Source organism: Catharus ustulatus, chromosome 1, assembly GCF_009819885.2.
Source record: "Catharus ustulatus isolate bCatUst1 chromosome 1, bCatUst1.pri.v2, whole genome shotgun sequence".
Taxonomy (NCBI): Eukaryota; Metazoa; Chordata; class Aves; order Passeriformes; family Turdidae; genus Catharus; species Catharus ustulatus.
Genome location: NC_046221.1, coordinates 108,083,195 through 108,104,153, shown reverse-complemented (window position 1 = coordinate 108,104,153; position 20,959 = coordinate 108,083,195). Strand labels below are relative to the sequence as shown.

Here is a 20,959-nt window from a genome sequence, read left to right as displayed (position 1 = left end):
CATAAAATGTAAATGCTTTCAGTGCAGCACTTTTCTTGGTTATTGAGAGGAAATTATATGAATTAACAGATAGTGGTAACAGAATGGTCTGCCTTTTTTTGCAAGATAATACTGGCTTATTGGTAAAGATTGTGCCATTCCTGTACAATCTGGGATGCCACTGTGATATCAAACATTCTACTGTTTTATGCTTTTCTAGAAAGTAACCTTTTTCCAAGCCTGTTGTGAAAGTTATTAATTACTTAAGACTATGGGTTTGCAAGTTCATTTGTAATATATGTGTCCACTCTACATGCTTCCCTATTAAGCAATCCCACAGCCCTTCAAAAACTTCTCTGAAATACCGGAGAATTCCATAATCTTAAACTGGTAGAATTGCTGTTCTGAAAGTCTGTTCTGAATATAGACATCTGTACTATTTCTGTATAAATCAGAGAGTACTTACTATAAAGAGTTCCTTGGGCCCTGTGTGTTCCTTTTACTAAACAACTAATATTTAGGATTTCAGACTTGTAAAACTATTTTTGTTCAAAAATTTAAAAAATAAGTCATAGTATTTGATCCTACTTTCCTGTTCCTTCAGGTACCTTCTCATCTATTTCAACTCTCTGTTTATATCAAACATTATTTAGGGATCCCTGTTGCAAAGCACCACCTTCCCTGCTCACCTCTTTTCAGCGTTATGCCATCCTGTCTGTCCAGGTCATGTTTGTCAACATTGTTTTTCTCCCTAAATAACATTATGTAAACAGATTAATTCCTAAGGCTTTTTTTTTTTTTTTTTTTTAAGTATGGAAGAGAGAGAGTCATCTGGGAAAAGAATTCATCATCTCCCTCCTCCATTTTCTTTCTACCTTTTCTCAGTACCGTACAAGGCTTTGCTGGCAGTTTCTTGGTGTCTTCTTTTGCATGAGTCTTGGTGCAGATAGGTTTACACAGGTTTAGGGTCTTTGAATCTAAATAATTATTTGAGAGTGTCCCATCCTTTTAAAGATATCTTTCTGGATACTTGGTCTTCAATAATCAGTATATTGCTATGAGATGTTAAAGCTAGGCGTTAGCCTACCACACTTGGTTTTGTTGTTTTTTTTCTTTAGTTCTTCCCTGTTCAATAATCCATGTGGAGGAACTTTAAAGGCCATTTATAGATACCTGAGATCCTTCTTCTTTTCCTCTGTCATGCTCTGCTGATAATTTTTAGGTCTTACATGCCAAACAATATTTAATTGGTTGACATAGCACCTGCAAGGATATTATGACAAAACGTTAGTTTTTATGCGTTTTTTTGCAGTGCCTTGGAAAGACATAAACAGTAATTAATTCCATATGAGTTTAGAAGTGTGATACCAACAAACTGCTTTCTTCTTTTTTTTCATAATCTTGATGTGTGGAGTGACATTAGCAGTGGGAGGATCTCAGAATCTGTTTGAGACTGGAAACTTCAGAGAAAGTAGAGGAAGGAAATGGGAGGAGTGTGTTGCAAAAGAAGTTAAACGAGTGCTTCTTGTCTGTATTTGCATGACTTCTTGCTGTGTTCTACAGTGTGGCTAACCCTTACCTTCTGCTGTACCAGAAATGCTGTCTGCTCTGTATTGGAGCAGCACTGCTCATTTGCCCTACTGCACACAGCAGAATTGCATGATGAGTTGATGAGTTTTTGTTGACATTCCACTTTAAATGGTAAACTGTATGAATCTCTGGGATTAAATGCATTTGTGCAGTCTAGGTTACTGCTCCAAGAGTCCTGTGGCAGAAGCTGGAATAAGTTCTCTAACTTAGGAGGAGCTTATAGGAACAGGGGATCCCATGTTGGAGGAAGCTGAACACTGACCCTGGAAATTATCTATTTTTTCAGTCTGTTTTGGAATTTGTGTGAGCTATCGGCTCTTTATGAGCTCATGCTAAGTGTTTTCCTCGCGTGGGAATATCTGCTTTGAGACTGACCTCTTTCCTCCTGCAGTGGAAGGACTAGTTGCTTGCAGAAGTTGAAAATTAAGTCAATAGTATTAACTACCATCAAATGCAAAATAATCTGAAAAATAAAGTCTTTGACGTTACAAGTGTGGCAAATTGGTCAAACTCCTCACTTGATTTTTTTCTTCCCTTCATTATTTCTGTCAACCTAATTTGCTATCTGTAAAATGAAGGAAATAATGTATTTTCATCTTCCAGCAATATTGTGAAAATAGATTAATATTTGTGAAGGGAGATGGAATTTTGATTTATGAATAGTAATTTCTTTGGAGTAGTCTGGGATAGGTACTGCTCTTTATTTAGGATGTTGTTGGGGTTTCTATTTTAAAAAAAGTGGTAGACATTTTCTTCCCTTTATGAAGGTAGAAATCAAGACAAGCTGAAATAGCAGGAATCATATTAAGAGTGAGAAACAGATTCTCTTTCTCTAGGGGCAGGTGAAGCCACTTGCTGCAGCTGTTTGTGGTCATTGGTTCCTCAGAACTTCACTAGGCTGTCAGTTGGTTTCGTTCTGACAGGTAGATTTTGGAATTTTAGTTGAGAATTTGTGAGGCAGGAAATATCCAACCTACTGCAGAAGAAGTTTCAGTCCTTACTTGGCTGACATTTAATGTAATTGCAAGAAAACCTCTGAGAAGATGTGCAGGGGTATTCCTAATGCCAAGCTGTGACATGGAAGAGGAGTAGTCTCTTGCTTATATACAGCTATTACTGCAGCATCATCTTTCTAATGAACCATGTGTATGAACCCATAGTACCTTTGAACTTCAGTCCGTGTAAAACATCTCAAAGACGTACTGGGGTGTGTTGTTTTCAGTCAGTGAATAGGATTTTGTAAATTAAGTCTTGGGCCAAGGATTTTTCTTTTTCCATGGTGTGCTGCTTGTGAAGTGCTGCTGCATGATTTGTAAGTGCCTACAGTTAGGAAGTTTTGTACTTTCTGTATTTCTTTTACTGTGTTTTTTGTGCTCAAGTAACAAACCCAGCCTGATCTGTGTAAAGTTCAACTAAAGCTGAAAATGTCTGTCTGAGTGGCTGGATAACTGAGAGACTTAAATGGACCTCTGAATGTCTCTTCACCTCAACTACTCTTTAATTCTATGTACAATGAATTTCTTGTATTCTCTAATAAGCATGTGTTTAGTTAAAATAAGAGGAGAAAAATGTTACTAAAGTTTAACTAGAAAGCTGTAGATTCAGTCATGCTCTTTAATAGAGAATATTTGTTGTAAAGAGGTTGACAACTCTAGGTGCTACTACTACCGCAGAAATCAATTGAAGAGTGTTGGGAAATCTGTGGAACTTGACACTTCAAGCACAGGTAAACTCAAGCTCTTAAGATAGGGATTATCAGTCGGAGCCCAAGGTCCTATATAGGCAAGTGCAACAAAACCACTGCAAAGGTTTTGTTTGTTTTCTGCATAGGAGAAAGTTGCATGTCCTCTCTTTTTTTTTTTTTCCCTCTTCCTAGTAGAAATTCCTAGACTATGAGATACATTTCTTATTTTGGTAGGAAGTAGTGGTGAATTCCAGCTGAAGTATTGGAAAATCTTTCTTGCTGCCTGAGTGTCGGCTGTTTTTTAGGGCCTTCCTCCTATCCCTGTACAGTGTAGTCTGGCATGCAATGAGTAGGGACTTCAGAGTATATTAAAAACTGTTCTGGAGATTGTGAGTAGTCACTACCCATGCCTGTTTTACTGTTACACTTTATAAAAGGACACCTTTATAAAATGGAATTCAAATAAGTAGTTTATTTTGCTTATTGTAGAAACATTTGTACAGTTCTTATGTTTGGATCTTGGTATCTGAACATTTCAAATTCAAATGCAGGAATGCTGTCTGATAGGATGTCTGTTCCATATGTTAACTAGTATCTGAGAAGTCTCCAGAATAATTATATATATATATATATCCAATTTATCCCATGGCACATATTTCTGAAGTATATGTTTATTATGCTGATGCTTTGTTTTATTCAATTTTTTTTATATATCTGCTTAAATTTCATAGGGCAAATAGCTGCAGGGGAGAGGTAAGGCACTGTTTCTGAGATTGCACAATAGGTACAGCAAAGGAGTAGGACTAATCCCAGCTTTGCATTTTCTAGGCACAAAGTTGTCTCAAGTATTGTGCAAATCTTTAAAAAAATCGTAATAAAAAAGAATTTCTCACTTCTGAACCAAGAATGTTTTGTCATATTTTTATCGTCAAATGCTGTAAAATCTGCCAAATTTGTGACTCATGTCTGTGATGGGTACTGCATTTGCACTTAATACAGCAACAGACTGTTGCCTTAGGCACATTAGTTTGAGACTGTGTTGGAGCTTAGTTCTTTCATCATAACCCTGGCACTGGAATGTGCACGCACTGAACCGTCACAATTGTGTGAAAAGACCTTGTGAATATTTTCCAAATAAAAGTGGTCTTGTCACCTTTCATCTGCAAAAGCCACTGCATGTATCATTCAGACAGTGTTCTCTCTAACATACTAAGTTGCTGCACTACCTAAAGTCAGTAGTGGTTGGTAATTTATTTGCTGGTTACTGCCAGAGAACTGAATTGTGAGTACAATGAGACACCATGGAGTGCAGGGCAAAAAGAGTCTGGTAAATTGTTCTGTTTGTTGTATTTGAAGGTATTATAGTGTGTACCACATTCAGGAAGTGGTGATGGTAAAAATACAATCTCAAATAGTACGGTGTACACAAATAGCCTTTTATTTAATCTTTTCTTATGCAGAATGTATTTGCCTTAGAACTTGTGAGGAATAATATGACTCTAGCCTTCAGCAGGAGGCAGGCTTGCCAGAAGGGATGTACTGCAGTGTATATTTAGTCCATTATAGCTGCATATATCTAATGCTTTAACAGCTTTGTAGAAAAAATGTTCTACTGCTTAGATTTCATAGCTATTCAACTTTGACTTTAGCACCCAGGGAATTAAAATGTTCCCTAATCCTACTTAGCAGTAAGATATGCTGGACTATAGCAGCATTCTCAGTTGCTAAATGGTTGAGAGGAAGTCTTTTTTGCAGGGATCCATGTAACGCTGTTTTCATAGGACTTGTACAAGAAACCTAAAACCATTTCTGTTCAAATAAAGCCTATAATGACCTTTTCAGTGTGTTCATTGTAAAGATCAAATAAGCTGCTCTAAATGATTATGGAATAGCTGTGTTGTAGTTTTCTGCAGTGAAGACCTTGGTACAAATATTTTTCTGTCTGTAGTCACTGAAATTTTGACCTTTCAGAACAGTATTTTGTATGATGTTCTATGAGATTAAGTGCTTGCTCTCAGCAAATCCTTTACCAGCATTTTGACATTTTCATGAGACATCAGCAATGTTTGAGACTTCATTTCTGCAAGTATATCTGTCCAAGGAGGTAGTGGAAAAAGGAACACAGGGATAAGCTGGTCATTCTCCATTTAAACAGAAAGGATATGGAATGCTCATGCTTTTTTACAAGGGATAGGAGTGGCAAGACTAGAGGTTTTTGTAATACAGGAAAAAAAAAGTATTCTGGGGAAAAATATTTGTGTGTTGATCGTGGAGTCCCCTGTGCTTTCCTCCCAGAGACAATCCCTTCTTGGCATTGTCCTCTCAAACCTCTCTCTCGGCTGCCTCCTTGTCACAGCCACATTGTCATTTGGCTAATCTGAAGCTTTAGACATATTTCTGTGTGGGAGTTACCAGGTTAAAATACAGATAGATGTTCATTTTGTAGACATCACGTTTAAATTGCAACCCAGAAAAGTCTGGCCCTGTACTACTGGACTTCACTGCCCTTCCTACTGTGTGTTGTAACCTGAATGGTGTCTTTCCAAACAGTACCAAATTGCTGGCCTTGTGACTCTTAGCACATCCCCAGCCTCTAACTGAAATATCATTAATAATCTCTTGTTCTGTCTCAAACCCTTTTTTCTTACTGGACACTGTAGGTGAAAAGGTAGATGTTGACCTGATAACATGTTCATTTACCAGGAGCCATTTCATTGTGTAGCAGTTGGCTCTGGTTGAGTAATTGTGCATAGAAGCACTGAGTTCCATAAGAATAAAAGAATTGGCAGTGCTGTTACATCTCCCATCACACATTTCATTTAGCATTAATAATTAGTTAACCTCTCTTTTGGAAAGAAAACACTTCTCTGAGCTGTTAGCTGAAGGATGCTTTTGTTGTGAAATAAAATACTGAAGTCATTTGCACTTTCCTGATAAGAAGAAGAAAAAAGAACACAGAGTGTTAAACTTAGTTAAATGAACATCTTTTTGCTAAAGCTCTGCTTCTTACAAGATTTAAAAATACCAGTTTTCTGTAGCTTTTTGGTCCTTTGTACCATTCCCATTCCCTCTCTCCCAGTGTGTTAACCTCATCTGTCTTTGACACACTCCCACCAGAATGCAGATAACATTTGGTATGGCTAGGCGTGAGCTACCTACATACTTCTTAATTAGCCAGTGTGTACATACGGATTGGCCAGCTGGCTTTCTCTGAACAGAATACGTAATGTTGGCTTTTGCCTGCCTTTCCCTCAGTTCAGCTGTTCTTAGACATCTCTCTTGTACTCATCCACTAACTTTTTTTTTTTCTTTTGGTAGACTCTTAGTAGCTTTGTGATCTAGATCATACCAGTCATTTCAAAATAAACTTGGAAGAGACAAATTTCTAGGGCTGGGAAGGAGGAGATTGCGAAGTGAAAATCAGGTCAGTCTTAGTTTAAATCAGTGACTATCCTCTCTTGTCACTGTAGTTTAGTTTGCTATGTGTAGTGTTTTCAGAGCTTGATTCCTTCTGGCTTAAGCTGGGAGATGTGTTTAGGAATTTTTTGAATGTGCTCCAACCTTTAATGTGCATTTAGTACATGGAACTGCACTAGAAATAGTCCAGAGCTAATCTGCTAAATGTGACTAGTGTATATTAGGGATTTTTTTTACCAGCTGTTCCACTTTACAGATTTGGTCTTGACAATTCTTTACTTCTTGCTAATTTAGATATAACTGTAGTTGTCATTTTCAGTAGTTTAATTTTATTAAAACATTCTGAAGCATTTCTGTCAACTATTTCTAGCAGAAACTTGGTGTAGTTGATTCACTGTTTTCCAGTCTGGAGTAAATCCTTATTAAAAGAGAGATCTTTTAATTATTATTACTATTACTATTTTTAATTTATTATTGGTTGGTTTTTAGTTTGTTTTTCTTCTTCTCTGTAGATGAAGATATGGGAAGTACAGGAAAGCAGAGGTAATTGAGAAGATTGCCTTACTCTAGACCCCTGCTTTCTAAGTGTAAATGCTTTCTAGAGCAGGAGAGTAGATACAGTGTCTTGGAAATTAACTCATCTACTACTGGTATTCTCATAGAAGGTTAATCTTGTGCCCCCTTGCTTTGCTGGAGTACTAGCAGTCAGCTAGCCTTCAAGATCAGCTGTACAACAGGGCTACCAAAGAAAACCTTCCCAAAGCATCCTGTAACATTTTGCTGTAATGACACTGAACCAGAAAGGAAACAAGAAGTTCAGTGAGCACCAGAACTAATGCTGCTTAATTTCTTAGCAATTTGTGTCTTGTCTGACTCCGGTAATGTGCAAGTCTCAACTGAAACTTCCCTCCACATAACTAAGAGAAAAAAGGAAAATCGTTTAAAAAGGCTGTCTCATGTGGAGTTTTCTTACAAGCACTATGTAATGAAGCTGGTATTGAAACCTTCCCATGCAAAAAACAGTGATGGATTATTATTTTTATTCTTATTATCCACTGGCCGGCCACCTTTTCCCATGACATTTGTGAGTGCTTAATGTATTTGAAAATTTCTGCTGCTGTCAAATTTAAAGAAAATCCATCTACAGTCTTGGAAGTCTGATAAGCTAGTCATATATATGCATCTAACGCAAACCCACGGGCCTTAATTTTTCAGAAGACCAGGCTGAAAGATGCAAAGAGGTGAATGACAGTGACAACAGCACCATTGTAATTCTGCATTAATTCCCTGCTTTTTTACATAGGTAAAGACAAACTTTTTCATCAGTGCTAGTTGTAAGCTTATACAGTAACTTTTTGGCATCAGTAACTTTTTGGCTAATTTTCTGTAGCTAATTACATCTGAAATTCTCGTGGTTGGTAGATTTTTTTTGGGATTGTTTTTTATGTCCAGGGTTATTTATATGAGATAATCCTGGCATTTTATGTCACTGTGCATAGATCTGTCTAAATGCTTACCTTTGTTACTTCAAGGAGAAAACAGAATTTTTAGTTCCTTACTTGAAAAATGACTGAGAAAAGAGTTCAGCAGTATTTCCAGTAGTATGACTCATGATTGGTAATGAGTGTGCAGAAAAGATGTCCAAACATAAAATAATAATATCTGATTTTGTTTCTTTAGAAGTTTCTTTAGTAGGAAGCAGATTCTGTTGTATTGAAAAACTTGATACCAGTTTGAGGGAAAGCACAGCTGTGTCTGTATGTCAGATGAAAAGCAAGGACACTGCTTGTTGTGACAGAGGAGAATAATTTGAATGTATAGAGTTTAACTTTTAATTTAGGTTTCTGGTGATTTAAAATGTGCCATCAAGATTGCCTAATAAACCAGTAATTGCATTAAGAAATGGCACTGAGGAGAACTGAAAGCAGACACATCTAGGTTCCCCTGGAAGTCTGTGTTCTACATTTTCACTGTGGATGCGAACACTGTGTAGAACTTGAGTTGGAATGGCACTTTATGGAAATAGTGCTGTTGGTTGGTCTTAGTGTGGTGGTTCTGCTTTGATAATCCAGTATGTGACACTCAGTTTTAGTGAACTTCCAAAGCAGGATTTTTTCCAAAGCATATTTGACTTGGGTCAAAAATTTAATGAATTCACATTTACTTTTGATCACAGAATCACAGAATAGGTCAGACTGGCAGGTGGGTCATCTGTTCCAACCTCCCTGCTCCAGCAGGGCCATCCCAGAGCCCCCAGCACAAGACTGTGTCCAGAGTGTTTTGGAATACCTCCAGTGAGGGAGATTTTGCAGCCTCTCTGGGTGATCTGTCCCAGTGCTCATCTGCACAGTAAAGTTTTGCTCATGTTCAGGTGGAGCTTTCTGCACATCTGCTTCTGCCTCTTGATCATTTGGTAAAGAAAATGGAAACATCCTATGCTTTCTGTTTTCATTTGGTTCTATTTGTATATTAAACTAACTCTGTTATTAGAAATACCTTTAATTGAAATCTGTTTTGAAAGTGTTTTCATAATCCTCTTGCCCCTACACAATACTTGAGGCTGGGTTTTTCTGTTCTACCATTTTAAAAAATAAACTATTGCTTTCCAGGTAAGACATGCAGGAAGGCTGGGCCTTTTGTGAAGGGCAACTCTTGTTCATGTGGTGTAACCCCTGCTGGTGAGGCAAATGAGATCAAGGGAGCCAATCTAAGCTAATAAATTTTACTAAGCTTGTGAGGTTTGGCTTCTTACTGTCGTACACCAGGGAATGGCATATGAAACCAGGAAAGAAAGAGAAGCAAAGCAGGAGTGGAGGTAGTTTCAGGGAGCCAGGTAGCAGTAAAAAAGGAAGGGAAGGAAACAGCAGCATATGCAATGAGAAATAATCTATTTAAAATAATAAAGAAAACTCTGAGCTGATGATTTTTTTAAAGTAGTCGTGGTCATGTTATATACAATGGGAAATGTTACAAATGAAACTTAGAAGATTTGAGAGGCTTAATGAGCAAAAGCAGATTTATGACTTGACACTTTTTAAACCCATGGAAACAGATACTTTCTGCTATGGTAATACACTATGTTTGGTCTAATCAGCACAGTAGTATTCTGTGAAGATAGTACTTGTTGCTTCTTTTAGGATTAAGGAAGGGGTTTTTTTTAATTACAGGAAACACAGTGTAGTATTTCTTTATCTTCTTTGAACTGATAATCATTTTTTGTTCCTGCAGCTGTTATAAAAAGTGACTAAAAACAAAAGGCTGATAACCATGTGCTTTGATGTTCATTAAAATTGAACAACTACTCTCTGTATCAGTAGGACTGCATAAATCCCGTTAACGCTTCATGAATTAAGGGAATATTTTAATGTTTGTTTTGTCTTAGGTAAGAGCAGAACCATACGAATTTCACAATATTGTATCATGTATCGTAGTGGAGACAAGATTCTGGTTATACAATGTGAGGTTGTTTCTAATTAATCTCTTCCTGTTTTTCATAAGCTTGTGGTTAGTGTTAAAAAAAAAACAGCAAACAAAAAAAACCTCCTCAAGTGTAGGGGAAAGGGAGGAAAATCAGCAGACCTTAGTGCAACATTTCCTACTTCTCTATCTCAAGGATTTAGCTTTTTGAACTTTTCTTCCCCTCCTATTCTGGAAGATTAAGAAAGTAACATGCTAAATTGTTGTATACAACAGTATTAATCTTTCACAAATATTCCTGTTTTCCATAGTTTAAGCCTTATGGGGGATGGATGTGTGAGCAGGATGTAGAAATTTGTTTGAATATCAACATCTCGTGTGTCAAGTGTAGTGTGCAAAATGGTTTTCTCAAAGTCATCTGCACCAGATTTGTTGTCAGTTAACTGTATCAAACCAAAATAATGACCATGGTCCTAAAACAGCAACAAATTCTCTACATGATGATCCCAAAATCTTAATGGTAAAGCAACAGTAGAATTGTTGCACCTGAAATGATGGCTTGATCAAGCATAAAATTATGACAACTCAATAGGATTGTGATTACTTAAATACTTGCAACAAAATACATCAACTCAAAAAGACCCATAGAAAGTCACCAGCTCTAAACTGCTGTCAGTTTTACCTTCTGTGTGATCTTTCCTCTCAGCCATTCTTACAAAAAGGGTGGCTCTTCCCTCTGTGGAAGAGGCAAGTCAGACTTCTTCCATTATGTGAGTCTGTAATGACACTTGTTTGGTATACCGTGGAGATGAAACACCACACAGCTCTTGGGGCTTTATGTAGATGTGAATATATATCTGTCTCTAGTGGTGGCTTATGTAATTGATTTGATAGACAATGGAAATTAAGGTTTCTAGTTCCAAGTTTAAACTTTAGAAGATTTTTCTTCTGGCAGGCATCTCTTGATACAACAGAAAGGATAATAAATCACAAGACTTGACTTGTTGTCCATATTACAGTAATTTCACGAATACAAGCCACACCAATTTGACCAAAATTTTGGTGGAAACCCGGACGTGCGGCCAATATTCTGGGGCGGCTAATACATTAACAAAATTCTAAAAGCTACCAACACGGAAGTGAGAGCCCGCGGCAGCCCCAAGCCAAGCTGGAGCCCGGCCGGCCCCGGCAGAGGTGGGAAAGCCTGGCAGAGGCGGGGTCAGCAGTGCCGGGGGCGGGCGGCTGAGCCTGAGCCAGCAGGGCGGGGCAGGGAGGGCGGCAGAGCCCGGGCCAGCATGGCGGGGGAGTCGGCAGAAGCGGGGCTGTCAGTGCACGGGAGCCCGACTGCATAGGGGAAGATAGCAGAAGCAGGAAGCCCGGCGGCGCGGGGCTGCCCGGTGGCGGGGAAAAGCCCCCTAGAAGCAGGGCTTGCAGTGCACGGGAGCCACATTGCATAGGATAGGATAGTAGAAGCAGGAAGCCCCGGCGGCACCAGGCTGCCCGGCGGCGGGGAAAAGCCCCGTAGAAGCAGGGCTGGCAGTGCACGGGAGCCCAGGGGAACCAGGGCTAGCAGCGTGGGGGAGCCCGGCGGTGCGGCGGCCAGCAGTGCCGACCAGGGCGAGCCAACATGGCAGCGGCGGTGCAGACGGGAGCGGGGAGCCAGGGAGTCTGGCAGCGGCGGCGGCAGCAGCACCGCCCGCAGGGCAAGCAAACGCAGCAGTGGCAGTGCAGACGGGAGCAGGGAGCCTGGCGGCGGCGGCGGCAGCAACACCGCCCAGCCGGCCCAGCCAAGCCGTAGCGCCGAGCCGGGCCATCCACCCCTGTCGGCAACCATGAGCGGGCCGAGCCTGCCTGGCCCCGCCCCGAACCAGTAAACCCCGCTATGCCGCGATCCTGTTGCTAATTGGCCAATTTGTTAAAGCTGCGCACGGATTCTCGCTACGAACGAAAGTGCGGCTAATATTCGGGGTGCGGCTTATCTATTGACAAAGACAGCAACATTGTCGAGGCACCGGGGGTGCGGCTTATAATCCGTGCGGCTTGTATTCGTGAAACTACTGTACTTTAAATATACAATATTTCAGTCTCCCAGGCTAGGAAGCTTAATTTTTCTTCACGATGTTGCTACAAATCTTGTTCATTTTTCTAAGCCCTAGGACGTTTAACATGAAGTGAGATATTGAACCTGTGAACCTATTAAAATAGCCAAAAGTGTTCAGTCTTCCCAAAAGGTAAGCTAGAGGGATGAGTCAGTTTAACAGCTAACTTGGTTCTTTTTCCATGACACCATCCCCAGCAACAACCATGTTAGACCTTTTGGGGTTTTGCCCCAAGAGTTGAGCTGCATGAGGAATGATGCTTGAAGCCAGGTGTCATCTTTTAGTCATCTTGAAGCCAGTAGTCATCTTTTTTGGGGTACTATTCAGCTTTGCTACCATCTGCAGTAACATTTGTCCTGAAATGACACTGCAGTGTGTATATTTATGTAATGTTGTTTGTTTGTTTTTCAGACACAGGATGAACCCACTGATACAAGATACAACTAGCTAAACCGCTATAAAATGCCCAAATTTGGGTCCACAAAAACAGTTCAAGTTGAAAATTCTGACAGCAATAGCACCATGGTGGAAAAAACAACTGCGAGAAAGGTAAAATTATAATAATGTCCATTTAATTTCTGTAAAATAAAGCATATTTCATTATTTTTACTGCTGTAATTGGAAGAAATAAATATGAATCTGTGTTCTGATATCTTTAGTATTGAAAAAAGGTATATATTTTTACATTGGTTTAACTGCAAGTTCAACTGTGGGACAGAATTTGACTTTTATTGTTAACTTTCAAGTTAATTTAAAAGGAAGCTGGATACTTTGGTTTTATTTGGTGTAAGTTAGTATATAGTTTCCTAGCATATCTTAGCTAATATGAAGTCTTCATATACTCACAAGAACAGCAATCCCTATTTTATTTTACAGTGTATTAGTGTAACAAACACACAAAACATTTGTGAAGGACTGTGACAGAGCACAGACCAAAGAAAAACTGCAAACCAAATGCTGCACTAAGCTTAAGAGTAGCTCCTGTACAAGGGAGGCCCATCTAAAAATTGTGCATTCCACTTTTGAGTGTTGGAGAATGAAGGAATATGGGAAGTCCAGTCATGCTTAAGAGTGGTTTGTTGTTTATAAATGTGAAGCATCCCATGATTTTCAGAGTTCTGGAGGCAAGTGTCAAATCACCCAGTTCTCCAATTTGTCTGCCTAGTACACTTGTGCAATAGACCACGGGTTTATCTGCACTACTAATGAATAACAGAAGCTGGAATAATACTCTGCATTGAAAATGATGAATGACATGTATATTGCCCTAAGGAGAAAGTTTGTTTCCTAGCAATCTTTAGAACTGTATTCTCTAAAAATGGATTGTGTGTGTGTGTGTATGTGTGGTCATGCTTACTCTCTTGTTGAAATCTGTATTCTCTGCAAGACTTTTTGATGAATGGATATAAGAAGGGAAGAGGTTAAAAAAAAGGAAGATCAGAAGATTCAGCATGTACTTGTAACTTTGTCTTCCAAAAACATTCATAGAAACCTTTAGACCTTTTAGCCTTTTTCCAGTTTGTTTCATTGGTCCTGGTAAAGTGAGGCAAAGGTAATTCTTTCTACTCACTCTGATGAACTACTTAGATAAGAAAAGGAAGATAACAGAATAAAATGGGGAAAGGAAATCGGCTTACTAGTAAAGGGATGAAATAATGTTGGGTTTTCTTTTTATTTCTGTTTATTTTGGTCCTTGTTTGGAATGAAAGTGTCGTTCAGTAATTTAGGGGAAGAGTAGGGAATGGAAGTCAGACAAAGGCTGTGAATATGGAATGCCAGTGATAGTCTGATTAAACTGGTACCAAAAAATAAGCTGATAAACTGCTTGCACTGTTCTGTCCAGTGTTGCTTACTGTCCACCCTGGTACAGTGTACAATTTGAGATTAGAATGATGTAGGGTTTAGTTTGGAATTGTATGATACAAAACAATGTATAATATAAGATCCTAAATAAAAATGAAGAATTATTATTAATGGAGAGTGTAAGTGGTTATGTTATTGTTCCTGTATTCGAGTTTTTAACACTATAAATAGAGTTCTCATATTTTGAGAAGAACTGAATACATGATTATGTTAAATAGCCACTTGAACTGTCACACACCTGTTCTCTAACACATGGACAATTGTCAGACATGTTCAGCTGGCCTTTGACTAATCTGCACTTTTCTAAGTGGATTAGAAAAGATAGAGGAAATATTGCCAAAGTGTCATAATTTAGGTTCTGTCAAGAAAATTATTGTAAATTTGGCAGGTAATACACTAAGAGTAAAGTGTGAGTTTGAACAACACAAGGTCATGAAGGCAAATCTGTACTACATACACAAACATAGAACTCTGAAGTGAAGATTGACCAGATCAAATCAACAGTGATAATTTCAATGAAATATCTTTAAAAGGTAGTGGAGATGTCTGTATAGCAAATAAGGATTTTTCTCAATGCCTAAAATGCATGAATTTAAAAGTAATAGTTCTTAAAGCATTAGAAGTATGAAAAATATTAGTGATTTATTAGCTAATGTAATTGATGTTAGGAAGTGCTAAGCCCTGGTGTGAAATAATATTCATAAAACACAGTGCCTCTTACAAGTAAACAGTAATGCTGAAGGATACCGCTCCACTAAAAAAATCCTCATTCTTCACAAAATAAAGACTGTAATGACCTAAATGGCATGAGGCTATTCCAGTGGTTAACATAAGATTAGAGAAAAAAACACTTGCAGGATTTTATTTCCATTTCATAATTTTATATTGTTCAACTAGTTCTGACTGTGCACTGTTAGCTGTTGAGAGATAAATGTAATTGCTATTGTTAGACATAATCTTTCATATTTGTCCAGAAATTAATGCTTATTATGCAGCTGTAACAACTAGTGAATAACTGTGTGAATCAGCTATGCATTCAGGTCTTCTGAGAACTCAAAACAATTTATTAGAAATAGCATTGCTGTTAATAAACTGAGTTTATATCATGTATGCATTAGGATACATGTATTTTTATTTCAGTTGGTCATCTGGCAAACATAAAATAATAGTATAGCTGTATACAGCACCTAGACCATCTACTGTTTGCATGAGGTATTTTGTAAAATATGAACATGATGAAATTTTAATTTATCTTTTAATTTATACCTCATATCGCCAAACTCAGGAGTAAACTAGGGATATGTCATCCAAAGGAGAAACACATTTGGAGTTTGTAAGAATTACAGTAAATTCACGAATACAAGCCGCACTGAGTATAAGCCGCATCTCTGGGTGTTGGCAAATATTTCGGTTTTTGTCCATAGATAAGCCGCACACGAATATAAGCCGCTCTGTCGTTCGCAGCGAGGACCCGCATGCAATTAGTAACAGAACCGCGGGAGGGCGGGGTTTACTGGCTGAGCTAAGGCTGTGCAGGCTCGACCCGCTAGGGGCCGCTGACGGGGCCAGGTGGCCCAGCCCGGTGCTGCCGCTCGGGGCCGGCCGCCGCTGCCACTGGGCTCGGTCACCCCGGGTCGGCGCTGCCCCGCGGTGGCAGGCAGGGACGGAGCTTCCCCCGCTCCTACGGCAGCGGCGGCGGGCGGGGACGGAGCTTTCCCGCGCCCGTGGCGCCGGCGGCGGGCACGGAGAAAGCACCCCACCCCCCCCCGGGCCACGGCAATGGCGGCGCGCACCTCCCCCCCCCTCCCCGGGCCGCGGCAATGGCTGCGCAGGGCTCCCGTCGGCTCCCCGAGCCGCGGCAATGGCGGCACCCCCCCCCCCCCGTCGGCTCCCCGGGCCGCGGCAATGGCGGCGCTTTTCCCCCGTCGGCTCCCGGGGCCGCGGCAATGGCGGCGCGGCCCCCCCGCGTCCTCCCCGGGCCGCGGCAATGGCGGCGCCCCCCCCCACTCCTCCCCTGGGCTGCAGCAGAGGAGGGAAGAAGGAGCTCTCCCGCCTCTCTCCCCGCCCCCCGTGCTGCCTGCAGGGAACCAGGGCAACACAGTAACACTGTAACAATCGCGAAATGCCGGCTTTTACTGGCCGGTGCTTGGCTCGGCACTCTGGCTGGCACGTCTGGGGTTGTAAATGTCAGAAAATTATTCACATATTAGCCGCACCCGACTATTAGCCGCACTTCCGGGTTTCCACCAAAATTTTTGTCAAATTGCTGCGGCTTGTATTCGTGAAATTACTGTAATTCTCTCCTTGGAAGACTGCAACAATAGTGCCCAATACCATTTAATACCATACAGAACATGCTTCAGTATGTAATTATCTTTGATAGGCAGAAAAAGAATGCTTGTTCTCCCAGGGCTTAGTACATCTGCTAGATTATATAGCTCTCTGTTGTCTCCTTTTGTCTTGTCATTGATTGTAGCAGTACCAGACAATAGAGTTGGAATGGGATATCAAGAAACTGTCCAGACTACTGTTTGTTAGCCTTCTGAGACAGTTCCTGTTGTACAGATTAAAAATGTGTTCTTCATCATAGCACACTAGTATGGTTTTGTTGACAGAGAAAATTCTTCCTTGTTACTACATCCTCCAGTGAGGCATGCATTAAATGTTGAGACGTGCAGATCCAGTTCATCCATTTGCCCCAGAGTAGAATAAGCTGTACTCAGTTCCTGACAGATGTTTGCCAGACCTTTTCTTTAAAGGCTTGCCTGCTGGAAATTCCTGTCTCCTTGGGCAGTTTATTCTGATACTTAATTATGCTGACTGGCAGAGAGTTAGATACTTAGTAAAGGAGAAATAATCTTTGCTAGTCTGTTGCACTGTAAAGCCATTAAATGTTCTCTAGCTTTAGTGGACATGGAAAGTATGTAATGCTTTTCACTTTGCAGCAGTGCTTGGCTTTTCTGAACATCAACATGTTGTCAGTATTTTATCTGGTTAGCAGTTTTCACTTCGAATTAATCAACCTCTTTAAAAAGTCCACGGGATTTACGGGTTATTTTATAAAAAATATCGGCTTCGTTTTAGGTTGCTTCCATGGGTCACATTAAACTAATTTAACAGACCTGTTGATGCTGAGTTTTGTATCTTGCCTTGGACTCTGAAAAAGAGATGTCCATGTTGTTGCAATGACCAGGAAGAATTGGAACAGTGAATGCTCACTCCTTGAAATGGAATTCCTTGTCTAACCTGCAGGGTTTCTACTCCTCTTCCTGCTTCTACTTCCTCTACTTGAAGTTGAACCCAGGATGCCATTAAGAGTTGTCTATCTTTTAACACAGCGTTTTGTAATTGTACATTTAACTAATCAGTTTGTAGGACCTTAGTTTTATCCTGGCTTTTCAAGACTGCTTTTCAAATCAGTCAGTCATTTTGCATTCTCTGTGCCAGGGCTCTTTGCTTCTTTCTCTCTTTCAGTTGTGATGATGTCTACATATCTGATTGTATCTCTATTTCAGTATTGTCACTGAAAATAATAAACAGCATCAACTTTGTACAGACTTCTCAAACACCCTGTTCATTACATCTTTTGAATTGGAAAGTCCACCAGTGAATGTTGAATGCTTATTTCCACAGTAGCTAAGGAGCACAATAGTCTGTCTTCTTTTTTTCTTTTCGGTTTCTGTGTATTCTATGTATAGTATTTTTTTATTTTTAATGTGTTTTTACTTGGCTGAAAGTGTGCATTTTGAACTCTCTCACCTAACTAGATTATCACAAAATTAATTTTCAATCATTATTCAAAAACTAGTGCATCAGTCATAATATTTAACATAATACATATAAGCAATTTAAGAATAAAGTAGAACTATCAAATTACTTACGCAGCTTGTGCCTCTTTGAGAGCACCTACTGATGTATTTTAATGAGGAGTGCCCCCAAAAAAGGAATTATTTTTAAAGATTACCAACTGCAAAAAGTTGTGGTTTTGTTGGGTTTTTTTGTGTTTTTTTTTCTCTACAGAACAAGCTGAAACCTATGTTTTCTGTTTAGGAATATTAAATTATTTTTAGTTCATCCTTTCTATTGCATAGTCCCTAACATAAGATAACATTGTAGAGAAAGAAGTAAAATTTTGATGCCACTTCATCATATTGTGGGAAATTCACATACATAGATAGGAGGAATAATTGATTTAGAAACAAGGGATGAGCAAGCTCTTGGCGAGGTTGGGTTCAAGTGGGTAACCTGTGTGTGTGGTAGAAGAGATGGGAAAAGGCTTAATGGAGTCTGGATCTGCTCTTGCCAGCTTAGAGATGCATTTGGAAACAATGACTTGAATTCTTTCATAACTAATACCACAGGCACTGTATATTCCAGGAGCCTGGGGGAGTCTTAAGGGGTTTGGGTTTTTATGTTTTCATGTTTGAGCATGTAGGGAAAAAAAAAGAGAGCAGAGGGAGGATGTTTCTTTTGGGATTTTGAAGGAGAGTTGACTTTGGTTTTGGTGTGTGGGTTTTGTTCTGCATTTTGTTTTGGAATTTTGGTTTTCTAAACTGACTGTGAAGAAGGTAGGTGTTCGGAGGGCAGCAACCTTTAAACTTCAGGAATTTCATTGACGCAGACTACTGCCTTCTTTGTAATTTCCCTTGTACACATATTTGTCTTCTGAAGGTTGTAGGGTTTGTTTATAGGTTCTTTTTCTAATCAGTTCTGCTTAACTTTTTGGCAACAGTTTAAACTCAGCATGTCAGATGATATCTTCCTACCTGAGTTTGGCGTTCTTTTAAAAAAAGGGAGCGATGCCTTTGAGAACAGAACTTTTACTTGAAGTTATTTTTTTTTTTAGTTTTCCTGCAATCAATAAATCTTCAGAAGTACCAAGGATTGGCCTTCTGGTTTTCAGTGATTGGCAAGGCTGTGTATGTTCTTCTACCTTTAGGAAGTTAATCTATCAGTAGTTTCATCTGATCATGTGTTAAGAATGATACAAAGCTGTGGAATTGCGATAGCTGACTGAGCTGGATGATGTGTTTGTGCAGTATGTAATGAACAGAGGACATGATGTCTCTGCATTGCATCTCAATTAGTAGGCTAAGATATTGGGGTTTGCAGAGGGTTCTCTCAAGCAGTCTCTACACTAACCTGGTATCTTTTACATTCTTTCCTCCTGTATTAGTGAAGTAATGAAGTATAAGTATATAGTGAGCCTGTTTAGGTTTTTCTCTGTCTATTTGAAATATGGTTTATAGGCCAAAATATCTAGATTTATACAACTCAAGAATCCAATAGGTTGTACCTGTTTTTTTCTAAATTTGATATTAGTTTTAAAAGTTTATTCATAGGTTTTTCTCAAATGAAACATTACGCTGTTACTGTTGAAATAGAAAGGGAGTTCTGTATTGATGGATTACAGGGTGGGAGTGGAGGCAGGGGAGGGTAATTAGAGGGGTTTTGGGGGGTTTACAATTCAGTCTGAATTGCAGTGTGGGCTTTTATTGTACTTACAGTGGGATTGTTATGGTCAGGGAAGGAAATTGGGGTGGTCATCAAGACTTGGCAAATTCTTATTCAGTTTGTGTTGTTCTTTTGCTAATTAATTAAGCCTATAATAGTGAACAGCATTTCTACAGTGATGTATCTGAAAGTAGAAATAACATAGAAGTTAGTAATTTAAAAAAGAAATGACAATTTATTATTTTGTTTTTTCAAAAAATTTTGTAATACACATACACAAGCACATACATTCTCACCTATCAGTCTTCTCAGTCTGTGTACGTTATAAGACTATCCTGCTTTATGCAAAAATTACTTAGTATACTTTTTATTTATATTAGAGCAAGGACAAGATTGCATCCTACAGCAAAACTCCAAAAGTGGATAGGAGTGATGTGGGGAAGGAGATGAAAGAAAAGTCTTCCATGAAACGTAAACTTCCTTTTACTATTAGTCCATCCAGAAATGAAGATCGCAATTCAGACACAGGTAGAACGTTTTTATTTCCTTAACTAATTATTTGCTGGTAAAATATATCCTAACTTAATTAATATTTTATGTTTTTACATTGATTTTTTTTTCTCTTTAAAAAGAATACTAAGTATAAAAGTTGCTTGCTTGCTTGCTTCTGATTGTTACATCTCAGTCTGATAGGCTTTCATCCTGTCATTAGCAATGGCCAGCATTCCACCATAGTTGATCTGTATTCTCCAGTTGTTTCCTAACCTCATTCTTTCCTTCTGTTTCAGTAACAAATCTTTCTTTGTATTGTCATCTCTGGGGTCCATTTGTTCAAACGAGTAAACAGATGAAAAACCATGTGAATGCCTTGATTTGAGACACAGCTGTCAGCCTTTCATAGCCTTTTTTTGGGGAGGGAGCATCGGATGGATTGGTAGATGTACTGTCCTCCATAGAAAAGGTTACTAAGGTGACAGAGCTAACTAAACTAGCCATGGAGAGCACAGTTTCCTTTCAGTTTAAGTTCAGTTTAAGTTCCTATGATCTGTACCTTTACTGCACAGGCTAAGTAGTTCCTCTCAGCTTAAGCTTATTTATATTAGAACTGATTTCAAGGTTTCAAACTGCTATTCTTAACAAAGTTCTTTTTGAATCAAGATGGAGGGAGCTGGGTACATTCCAAGAGGTACACTTACCTCTAGGTTTAGGTAATTAATTAATGTGTCATTGTGCAGTAGTAGTCCAGTAATAGTTCAGTTGATAACCAAACAGTATCCATGGCCAGCTGAATGCACAGAAATTCCCCAAATTTCTCAAAGGCTCAGTGCTACAGTTTTTTGTACATTGCTTATTGAACATTTAAATATTTTCATGACTAGGTAGTTCCCTTAGTATGCTTAGATTTAAATGCAAGGTAGAAGTGTATACCTCAGTGTGTGTTTAATTTTTGTTCAGG

At 39.2% G+C, this 20,959-nt stretch overlaps 1 protein-coding gene across 1 annotated transcript in view; it reads left to right on the top strand.

Annotated features, from left to right (window-relative positions):
• LOC116996323 (ankyrin repeat domain-containing protein 12-like) overlaps nt 1-20,959 on the top strand; it is a 60,373-nt gene that overhangs the window by 7,564 nt on the left and 31,850 nt on the right. Inside the window, exons 2-3 of the mRNA XM_033059816.1 lie at nt 12,598-12,735; nt 19,884-20,031. Of these exons, the coding sequence (XP_032915707.1) occupies nt 12,649-12,735; nt 19,884-20,031 (235 nt within the window). The 5' untranslated portion in view covers nt 12,598-12,648. The remainder of the gene's footprint in view (nt 1-12,597; nt 12,736-19,883; nt 20,032-20,959) is intronic.